Raw genomic sequence first — 12544 nt, forward strand, 5'->3', positions numbered from 1 at the left:
TACTAAACTAAACACTGGTTAAGTGTTGTCACATGAAATACCTTGTAAATGAAATAAAACTAAAGCTGAACTCGAAGCCAATCATCATGTGGTAGAAATGACATTATTCTATTACATAGCATATTTGTTATATTAAAAAGTTTGTCTAAGCAGTAAAACGGGTAAAGTGATTCTGAATAGAAAAGCCAATATGCAATCTGGACTTCTCAGACAAAGGCCTTTCTAATCATTTGAAATTTGTGTTGTTTGATTGAAAGATATGTGAGAAGATCCAAACAGACAAATAAAAACATATTATTTCTATATATTATTTATCAGATTTTTTAATTTAGGCACCCTTGATCCCAGCTTATCTTATTTGTCTAATTTAACTGTGAAGTTAACATGTGAAGTTGCATGTTTTTACTGCATCCTCCAATGGCAAGAACACCTATTTCTTGCATCAAATCCAGGATATTATCTGATCTTAATTTGATAATGCTCAAGTCTATTACATTCACCTAAAATCTACCAAAAATGTTATTCATGTTTAGTCAGTGCAGACAGTAATATACCTTGGAAAAATTGGTTTGAAAATATAAATAATACAAATCAAAACACAGGTACTGAGGTCAATCTCTTACCACTGCAATATTCACAGGATTGGTTGGCATACTGTCACCATGATGTAACTAAGATACTTCACTTGTGTACAAAAAATAATGGGTCTCTCCCATTGCAGCCTTCTCAGTACGAGTTTCATCAGCCATTGAAACCTGAAATGTCACTGCACAGATATGACCTCTCTTCAGTGCTAAAAACAGTTTTGCATTTGCTAACATTGCCTAACTTTTCTCGAGTAACCTGAAGCCAGACAGAGAGCATTACTGGTTAGTTGACTAGTTTTATTCAATTCTATAGCAGTCCCTGTTCTATCTAACAGGAAGTTGAATAGTCAAATGGTGTAACTTCAGATCAACATTAGGATTGTGCCAACACTTTGGGTGGATAAATACTAAAGCAAGTGTAGCCTGCTTTCTGGACAGAAAATTACTTTCTGCATTAGTTCTGTTGCCTTCTACAACAACTGTGCATCAGATTAATAGAGTTGGAGATAATGTAACTTTAATGTATGCTCGTTTATTCCATTGTTTTTGAGTCCAATCTGGTTAGCAGTGATGAATTTTATTTTAAAAACTGCATGAACAAAACCAGCTGACATATCCTGTAATTAGTGTATCCATAAAATTCCAGTGCATAGATCAAGATTACAGAACGACTTCTTAAGTTACATAAATCAAGTTCCTGTTAGTCAGAACAAACCTGTATACACTTGCTAGGTTAGTGCCTGTTAGTCAGAACAAACCTGTATATACTTGTTAGGTTAGTGCCTTTTATGGATTCTTCTTGCACCCCAAGTTGGTCCATATTCTGTTTCTTTTCAATGCCATAAAGTACAAGCAGTATATATAAATCCATTCTCAACACATCTTTATGATGGGAGTAAATAAATACTTCATATCAGAAAGCTGTGTTATATGCCTCTGTTCAAAAACAGTTGGATTTCAATGGCATTAACATTACCTGTTTAATGCTAGACAAGATAAAAATACAGTACCAATAAATCTGATTCCTCTGCAAGTTTAAATGGTTGTCATGTGACTTGCAGATTTACATATTTGAAATCCTTTCAATATAACTTGCCCAACTCTGCAGCCTAATGTAATTTTTATGCCAAATATAATGACTTTTGGCATGCATGCTTTGCCAGATTTTGGTATTCAGAATCATAACTCTGTCATTATGATATCAATATTTCAATGATGCACATATCTTAGAAGCTTTTAAGTGAATGGGGTTTATATGGAGTTTTTCATCTTTAATTAACAGATAAAAATATTTGAGGAATTTAGTCTTTGCTTATGCAATGTTACTAAACTATAGCTCTAAATAATGTAACTGCCTATGTTGATGATATCCACCGTTTCAATTTTGTCTTATCATTTTGAGAATTGATACTTCATATTGATATTGGAAAATGTTTTTGTTTGTATCATTCATCTTGGTCTTTGTAATACACTTGATATTATTCATCTGTTAAAGATTACACCTATATTTAACTATTATTATATGTTTATTCTTGTAGGTGGTTTTCTGGCAAATAGTCTAGCTATTGCAACAGATGCTGCCCATCTCCTGACAGACTTTGCTGGTTTCATGATCAGCTTGTTGGCTCTATGGCTAGCTTCCAGACCAGCTACAAAAAGGATGAGTTTTGGGTGGTATAGAGCAGGTAACTATCTCATTCATTATTCATAGCTTTTGATCTTCATAAAATTCTTAAAACAGATAATCATCACCGATCCAATAATGAGATATAACACTAAGATCAAAATTATATCAACAACAATCCTTTTTTTCACTTTTTTATTTTGGTAATTTGTAGCTTTAACTGGTGTGAGAACATTCTAAAAATGTGGAAGTTTTGATCAAAGATGTGGTATTTACAAAAGAAATGCACACTATCAAGTAGGTTTATTACAATACTCAAAATGTGATTACCAGTTCAATCCCTAATTATCTGTAAAAATTTGATTGCAATTCTCAAACGTAAGATGCTCCGAGCATCACAAGTTCTTTTAATGAAAACTTTTTTTTCGTGCATCTAACAGTTCTGTTTCATCCCCACCTTTTTGGCTGTCAAATTTTGACAGGGCAGTTACCTCTTTCCTTTTGGACCAATCATCTCTATGACTATAATTGCCCATTTGCACTGGTGGAACTCAAACTTGCTCTTCATTTGTCTAGCAGTACATCAGTCAGACTTAATGATATTCATTACAAGATGCTGTGCCATTTTACTCTTGCCTTTGTTGCTATTTTTTCTAACAGGATCTAGCAGTAAAATGTTTTTTTTTTTCCTAATGCTTGACACTGGCTATTGTCCTCTTTTATTTAAACCTAGAAAGGATTCCAAGATTCCTTCTAACTATCATTCAGTTGCTTTGATGAGCTGTCTCTGTATGGTCTTGAAAGAGCAACTTGAGGGTTGCAGACACAGCAGATAACTTGATGTGGCTTTGCTATAAGAAAAACTCGTACAACTTTCCAAGTCATTTATAACAGACTTCATCATATCCATTAATTCTTGGAGAACGTTTGTAAAATGTTTCAAAATATACATGAAACCATTGTTTAGTTATATATTGTTATATGCACATGCTGCTATTATACTTTGACAAATACTCTAGTGATTTATACAGCTCACCCACAATATGACACCTAGTCATGTTTAAGTTAAGTGCCAAAGCTCCACTTGTTTACAAATATTGTAAAATCTAGGAGTGATCAAACTTGTTTATTTTTCAGACTTTGTGAAACAAATCACTGGCAAAATTCAGACAAATTACAACCTTAAAGGTCTACGTATCAGAACTAACATTTATACAGTTACTACAAGGTCTACGTATCAGGACTAACATTTGTACAGGTACTACTTTCACTCCAATATAGACACTTAGAGTAAACAGCATTATAGATTATGTATGACCTATTTGCCAATAAAATCAATGAAATATATAGTAGATACTCCAGCTATTTAACTGGAAACATTTATAGATTTTGAACATTGCAAACTTCATTGAATTAATTTGGGATGTTTGTTTTCTACAAAGACGTTAAATATCTTTGTTGGTAAAAAGTCAGCTTCTAAGCAGTGTAAGGCCAACAAAGGTAACTAGCTTAAGAAAAGTGTAATAATATCAATTCAGAATTAATTATCTTGTCATGAGCCTGGACCATCGATGCAATATTCAGTTCCAGACCAGATAGAAGACTCAGTATAGTTTGCAACAATCTTGCATATAAACTAATATATGTAATAACTATTATTATAAATTATATTGTTTGTATATTAAAATATATTTGTGCTAAAAAACAACTGTGTATCAGTCTTGTAGGCAAATATAAATTTGATAATACGTATTGAAATTAAGTTAACTTCTAAATTAAAATTTCTGGTTATTTTAAATCTTAATAGGTATTGTATATAACATAGTAAATTGGAGACTTGTTTGAAATAAATTTATAATACATAACATAAATTGGGGATGCATATCTGATATCTGAATCACAGACAAAATTCTTTCTAAATTAAAGTTCAAATTTTAATTAAATTTATATTTATCAGTGGCAACAAGATTTGATCATGTATGATTATGAAGACTTTCATAAAAACCTCTTCCTCGAAAAACTAGAAAAATACAACAAAAGTGAATTGCTTGAAGTTGTCAAAATTAAATCAAGTTAAAAAAAAAAAAAAGTATTGTTGGCGTAGCCAGAATTGAGTGATAAAGATATATAAGATAATTCCAGTTAAAACTCAAACAAAAGGAGCTTGAACAAGCCAACATCTAAGATGAGAAAGAGTAAGCCTGTATTGAAAACGAAAAAGAGAAAGTAAACATCTCAGATGAACAAACCTGTATTGAAGCTGTGAAAGAAGTTGGGCTGAAAGAAATGAGATTCAACTTCGATTGACTAAGGCAAAATTACAACTTTAAACTTGGTCGATATATTAAGGTACCACCATTTAATGAATATGAAGTTAATAAAGCCTTCCAACATTTTGAGAAGGTTACTCAAACCGTGGAATTGGTTCACTGTAAAATGGTCATTATGATTACAGAGTATTTTAATTGGTAAAGCACAAGAAGCTTATGCAGGTCTCTCTGTTGAAGATTGTACAGATTATGATAAGGTTAAAACAACTAGTCTCAAAGCATAAAACTTAGTAGTAGAGGCATGCTGCCAAAAGTTTCAAGGTTATCGTAAGCAAAATAATTACACTTGCAAAAAAGAGGTTTTATTTTGATTGATGATGTAATTCTATGCATATTGGCAACAGTTTTGACACACTAAGACAGTAATATCTAAGTGAGGAATTCAAACACTATTCAAGTGGTGGCCACAAAACTTGTTTGGATGAATATAAAATTGAAACAATACAGGAAGTAGCTGCTGTTTCTGTGGATTAAACTTTAATGCACAAAACCACTTTTTTTAAAAAGACATTCTTGCCATCTCGGCAAATAAAAGTATCTGTCCAATTGACTAAAATTGAAGATTCTTCTAATAAAACTTTAGCTCCTATGGTTCAAAATCTGCACATAGTCACGATAAAACTTAATTAAAACTATCAAAACCTTTTTATTTTTGTTAAAAGCCTGGTCATGTTATGTCCAATTGCTGGAGTTTGAAAAAGAAAAGGAGGTAACACCAAGTGTGTTTGTGTCCAGGTATGGATGTAGTTTTATGAGCCACCAAATATTGTTGATTTGGCTACTAATAAAAGGACGGTGATAGTTAGAGAGGAATTTATACCTTTTGTGTTTATTGGTTCTGTGTCTTTGACAAATGACACTGCTAATCCCATACCCATATATATGTTGTGTGATTCTGGGTTAACTCATTGTTAGGTGTATTGCCTTTAGATTCAAGTTCTGTCACTGGTGAGCCTGTTATTGTTCAGGGTATTGAAAGTAACTTTGTTAACTTTTCTCTTCATAACATTTAACATCAGACCTAGTTTCAGGACCAGTTGTGGTTGGAATAAGACCTTATTCTGCCAATTCAGGGTGCATCATTATTGTTGGGAAATGATATGGCTGGGGGAAAAGTTGTTGCCAAACCCAAGATGGTTACGTTAGCATGCCAGTTACTGTTTCATCTAAGGATGATGATGCTATTGAGGAGTATCCAGATGTGCTGTAACTTGAGCTCAGGCTAAGAAATTAGACCGAAAAGAGATGATAGACACTTGTTCAATTGGCAACATTATAGATTTGTCTGACATTTTTTGTATCCTACAAGGATATTTTGAATAATTGTCTGACTGACAATTAATTGGTGAGTGACAATGATGAACATGAAGGATGTGATTTAGCTGGAGAAGTTCTGTTTACTAGAAATAAGCAGATCACTAAGCAAGAAAATATGTACTACAAAAGATGAACCCAAAGAAAGATCCAAGCGGTTACCTATTTAAAAATGTTGTGCTCATGAGAAACTGGAGACCAGCTACAGATGACTGGCCTGTAGTTTATCACATTCTTGTTCCAAAATTGTTTTGAAATATCAAAATTTACTCACAAACATTTCATAGGAGTTCACCTTGGTGACAACAAAATATGAGAAAATTATAAGACATTTCTTTTTGCCAAAACTTAGGCAAATTGTTTCACAGTTTTATAAAATTTATCATACCTGCCAATTGGTCCAAAAATTTAACCAGAAAATTTCCATTACTCCTTTGAAACTAGTCCCAGCTTTAGAAGAACACCTCAGTTGTGTGATTATTGATTGTGTTCAGCCAAGAAGATTTGTGTTTAAGCACTTTTATATGCTCTTGTAATTTTATTATCATAAAATAATTTGTATTAATTGTGTCATGTATTGTCATGATATATTAAATTACATAATTGTATGATAATGGATTGTATTTAATGATATATAATATTCTAGACTGAAAAGGAGAGGCTTGTATTGGATTTACTGTCATATATTTATTTTAATGTGTTTGTTTCAGTTTGCATGTGGCATATATTATTGGATGTGTATTGTGCAAGTCCCTCTTGTTCTCTAAATTTGTGGAAGATTTTTGAGAGTAAGAATCAACAATATATGTTTTACAAAAACACTAGTATATCTTTGAACATTATTGAATTTTTGAGAATCTTGCCTAATGAGTATATAAAAGCAAGTCACTACAAGATGCCAAGAGATGGTAATAGAATATTGTTGTGTTGCTACAGTCAGTATACTATAAGCCTCGGAACCTTTAATTGTGACAAACACTTGTTAATTGAAAAACTACAGATATTTGACCCAGAGCAGTTAGAGTTCAAACATTACAAAGTTAAGTGATTAACTTTGAACATTAGTATTTCTATGAGGACATTAAATATCTTCATTGGTAAAAGTTTAGCTTATAATTGGTGTTAGGCCAACCAAGCTAGCTAGCTTAAGTAAGGAGTAACAGTATCAACTCAGAATTAATTTCCTTGTCACGGACATGGACTGTTGATGAAATATTCAATTCCAGACCGGGTAGAAGATTCATTATCATTTGTAAGTTTGTAAAATTCTTGTATATAAATCAATACTTGTAATAACTATTTGTAATAACCATTATTATAAATTGGATTGTTCTTTGTATATCAAAATATATTTCCATTAGGAAAGAAAATTCTGTGTTTCGATCTTGTTGGCAAATATCATGAATTTGAAATATATCAAAATTCAATTAACTTCTAAGTTAGAATTAAAATTTCCAGCTATGTTAAAAGTTAATATGTAGTCTATGTTACATAATAAATTGGAGACTCTTCTGAGATAAATAAGAATTCATAACAGCATTTTGAATTGTCCATTCTACCAGACCACCTGACTAGGGGTAATAGTGTGAAGTTTAAATATTCACCACAAAAAACATGTTAAATAACTAAGCAAACAGTTGGTTATTGAAATTAGGTCCCCAAATTGTAGGGATGTTTTTCTATCAATAGATCCAAATTGGGCTGTTCACTTTCCAACTAACACATCCAAAATTTTCTGTGTTAGTATACTGACCAATGGATAAGCTTTGGTATACTTTGTTATATAGCTAATGGTAATAAGAATGCATTGATGATCTCTTACAGTTTCTGGAAGTGGATCAGTGATATCCATAGCTGTTCTCTCCAGAAGAAATTCTGTAGTTCTTGGTTGGAGTTTACCCTATCTTAGCCAGTTTTATTTGGAGAGCACACACAATACAGCATTCACACCAGCATTGAACATCTCAACTCATTTGCAGCCAGTGAGAGATATAGTTTGTTGCCCTTTAATTTTGTGTTGTACAAAGTATAGATTTGAATACCATTAGCTTCAGCACTGTCAGAACACCATGCCTCATTATCTGATACATAACATCTTGCACAGATTACACAGGCTTTGTGCATTTGTGCTGATCCATAACTATTTCTGGATGGTTTTGACCTTGCCAGACAGTAAGAAAGTGCTCATGAGAAGTTGGTGCCCTTCAGATTCATATCTTTACTTTAGCATCCATCCACTACTAAATTTTATTCTATGGCTCGTGTTCACTATTGTTGGTAAGTTCATAATTTAAACTCTCATTGATTTCCAAAATTAGGACGTTTCCATAAAAAGATATGGTTTCACTAGCTGAAACAGCCATGATTTCCAGAATTAGAACATTTTGGGAACATCACAGTCTTGCATATGGCAAGATATTCTGTACATATTTTGGTATAGGTAGGCCAACACTGGAGCATTTACAAAATCAAACTTTAAAGATCAAAATGCTTTATCATGTTCTTAAGCCTATCCATACTTTGTTTCCACTTTTATGAGAGGAGACAATCAAGCAGCTATATATAAAGAAATTGTACTGAAACTTGATAGTATGATGTGAAACCAAGGAAATTGCAATTTTCTTGCTTTGCAATGCATTGAGGCCAATGTCTCATTGCAACTCTCTTAATCACTGTCAACATGTTTCTCAGTTACATTTCAAGGATAGACAAAGTCTCAATTGGACCTGGCTAAGTCTTCCTGTTCTAACATGAATATATTTGGTAAACCAGTGGCCTGCCTGAAATGCTTTAGGATATGGACTTGGTATTTTATTTACCATCCCTTTGAACATTGCATAGTGATATATGTAGCCTCACTCAGATTAACCTGTGCAGTTGGCCAAAGCCTCTCACTTTCATATGGGTTCCTATCTAATGACAGCTGGAAAGACTGCTGGTATTATTCATTCAAAATGGAAGGTGCTAACAGGGACTCTGACACTTGGATGCATGGATAGTCTAGAGCTGCTTGGAGTAGTTTATGCAGCTCTGTATACATGAGGTTAGGTATCACAAGTTGCTCTCAAAGTGACAGGAAACCTTTCAGTCCTGAAAGGTATATCACCTCATGGTTCACAGTCTTTACATATGGGAATCCATTGTCTTGTCTGCTTGGAAAACAATTTTGACTATTGGACTGGAGCTGAAACTATGATGACTGGTGACACCCTAAGAGTGAGGTACAAACTTCTTCATGCAGTGTCAGTATTCCATTACAATGATTTTCAGTCACTAATGCTTCCTTGCTGCTGAGATAAATTCTCAGGAGTTATAGATTGTTTTGATGGTCTGGGTGCTCCAAACATTCTCTCTGACTCTGAGGTTGCATGCTAACTGATTTTAAGGATGTTTGTGTCCAAGAGAAGGCTTCTACTTGATTCAACACTTCTTTTCTCCTGATGTTTCTCTCTGGTAAACTCTCCTTCTTGGTTATGAAAATTTTTAAGCTCAGAATAAGCTTTTCTAATCATGAAAAGATTCCTTTATCTTGAGGTAAAGTGATAGCTAGTATTCATATTATCAAAACCGAAATATTGCAATGAATCCTGTTATGGCACTAACATTGATCTTTCATAATTACTTGTGATGGACTGATTTATACACAAGTAACAGGTAGTTATATCTAATAATAGAAGAGCTAATAAGATAATTTGTGTACTAGTCTCTGTTTCAAACATTGACAGAGCTTTCTTGAATGTGAAATAATGAGATTGGACAAGTTTTGAATGAAACAAACACAAATTTTATTATGAAATAAAAAGAAAATGCAGCATATGTGCTTGCATAGACAGAATTGCAGCCAGTTATCTCTTAGTTGGTGTTTAGACCTACAACTTTCACTTTTTCAAGAAGTGAAGCACTGTGATCTTTTGTACAGTCTTTACACGAAGAACTGAACCATGAAAGTACACTTAAATTCAGCAGATAAACTGTTTCTTTCTTCAGTCAAGCCCCCTGCTAGTAGGGCAGTAAATCTACAGATTTACAACACTAAAATCAAGGGTTAAATTCCCCTCAGTGGGCTCAGCAGACATCCTGATGTCGCTTTGCTATTAGAAAAACAAATGCACATCTTCAATCAATAGTTACTTTGTGAACTGTACATTTTACACCAAAGTTGTTGAAAGAAAGCAAACATCATCCATTTGACAAACAAAGAATATTACAGTTAGCGACCTTTTTAACATTTATGTATTATATTATTGCAATATCTTCTGTGGCAGAATAGACATCATCTTTCTTAAAGAACAAAGGAACAAAGCAGCCTGAACAAAGAAAACTTCAATTTTGGGAAAAGGCTTGACAAAATCTAGTTTGTCTCAATGTAGAGAAAGAACAACACTGTGTTGTTTCAAACTTTCTTGTTTCACCTGATACTTGAATTTCTCAGTTTAGCTGATACAGTATCTGCATCACACATTAAGTAGGTGCAACATTCCACATTAGCAAAGGTAAAGTACACTGATACTCTTCCATTGTTACACTGTGAATCATTACCAGAATATGCATTCTCAGACTGTTGAGAACTATTATCTATAATAAAGATGTATTTTGTGCTTATCACTATAACATTTCTGGTATATAGTATTAATATCGTGTTGTTTTTACTTTCATGTCAAGCTGGTTCCATAAATTTCCTATATCATCAGCTTTATTTTCTATTTAAAGTTTGTCTTTTAGTGTAAGTTTAGGTCATGTTTTGAGCATCTCTGCATACAGATCAGAATGTTGTCAAAGGAAAAGAAAATGTCATTTGGGTAGTTTTCCATCTGTAGAAGAGTTATAAGAAAACTCAAAGTTAACAATTACCAACTTTGTTTCCATTTTAAGAAATATGCAGTGATAGAGTGTTTGATCATTCAGTGTGTGGGAAAGCTTGTTGATTTTATTACTTGCCACATCCCTGATGCCTCAAGTATGGGCCTTGCTTGAATGGACATGAAATTGACAGGTGATGGAGAGACAGAGTTTCAAATTGTTAGCACTGTGCTAATATAATGTGTTGGAAGAAAGTACAAGTTTAGCATGATTTCAAGATGTTTATGAAATGTTTTGTAATAGTTTTTACTAAGCTAGGTGACTTTGGACATCAATTCTTCTTTTGAGATGAGTAATAAGTCTGCCAGAATAAATCGATTTAAATTGAAAAGTGGATGTGGCTAAACCATTTGGCTATAAAGGAAATGGTAGCATCTGTTAAGTGCAGACATTTTTGAATAACATTCATTTGGAACAGCTCTATTCCTTAGAACATACACCCCTGATGGTGGAACATAACATGTTTACTGATGCCATACATCTGGTTCTTCTAAAGCAGGCTCAGATGGGATTTGTTGAGCAGTTCATGGAATTTACCCCTCTGAAAACCCAAGTATGAAACACTAAATGAAAACTGTTTCTCCAGGCTGTCTAAGATTAAAGTTGAGATTAATTAAGCCCAGATTTCTTAATGAATGTTTAATTATTATGTATTAATAAACTACTTGCTATTTGTATACATAAATGACTTTAAGTATCTTTAAATGAATCAGTAGCTTATTACATTTCTCTAAATATTATTATTGTCTGCATCTTATATAAGGTGAAATGTGATAAACTAGGTTATTGGTGAGTTAATTCAAAGTAAATTTGACATGAATCAAAAAATAAAAATATGGAAGTAAACAAGTAGTCTTTAAATATATTACATAGTTAGATTTAACATACAGCTTTCTTTTAAATTTCCTCTTCAGTTACATAATCTAAAATTTGTGTGCTTATTTTTGCTACATTTTTATACTAATTTATATTATACAGTTACATAGGCTTTACTGTTATAAAATCTTATAACTAAAAATAAAACCTTAAATCATTAGTGTGACACTTAACTAATTAAAGTTCATAAAAAAAAAAAAAAAAGTAGCTGAAAAACTCCTTTTGTCCAGTTCAACTTCCAATGTCAGCTATCAGTATTATTCTGACATATGAACAGTGGAATAATTATTTTTCTATCCTTGTGTAAAAACACCTGTTTGTTGAAAAAAGCCATGTGACCAGTGGTGTATTCAGGTGGGGGCTGATGTTCTTAATAGAGGCCCACTGATCATTTTATTCTATTTATAATTACATGGGAGGTAGGGCCCACAAAAATTATTAGTATCTGGATCTACACAACCTTAAATCCACTACTGAACGAGAGTGGTAAGCCTACTGGAAGTTCCAGCTGATACTTGTTTGTTAGTAACAAGCACCTGTTGGAAATTGGAACACACATTGCTGGGCCTCTCAGTAGTTGTTTCGTTTACCTGTTACTTGTTAACTCAGTGGACCTATCCAGAAGTTTTTGCTTTTTTTCGTGATCATTGTTTTTTGTGCTTTTCTTTGTCATCTTGTAAGGAATGTTTAGTTTATATTAGATGAAAAGGAAATGATAAATTGAGTCACAAATCGCTGTCAGAATATAATTCTTAACATTTTACACAGTAATCTTGGCATAGCTACATTTTGTCAACCAGATTAAACATGGTTCCTCTGTTTTTCACATATTTTTTCATTGCTTTGTTTCAATTCTTACTCTTTCTGTCATATATATTTTTTTGCAAATTATGCATTTAAAAAAAGATTTCAACAAATATACAGTCAGAGTACAAAGCAATTTTGCATTTTAA

The 12544-nt window shown here is 32.8% G+C and overlaps 1 protein-coding gene across 1 annotated transcript in view; it reads left to right on the forward strand.

Annotated features, from left to right (window-relative positions):
* LOC143250843 (proton-coupled zinc antiporter SLC30A2-like) overlaps positions 1-12544 on the forward strand; it is a 67305-nt gene that overhangs the window by 38503 nt on the left and 16258 nt on the right. Inside the window, exon 5 of the mRNA XM_076501917.1 lies at positions 2126-2272. Within this exon, the coding sequence (XP_076358032.1) occupies positions 2126-2272 (147 nt within the window). The remainder of the gene's footprint in view (positions 1-2125; positions 2273-12544) is intronic.

The sequence above is a fragment of the Tachypleus tridentatus genome, chromosome 5 (genome assembly GCF_004210375.1).
Source record: "Tachypleus tridentatus isolate NWPU-2018 chromosome 5, ASM421037v1, whole genome shotgun sequence".
NCBI lineage: Eukaryota > Metazoa > Arthropoda > Merostomata > Xiphosura > Limulidae > Tachypleus > Tachypleus tridentatus.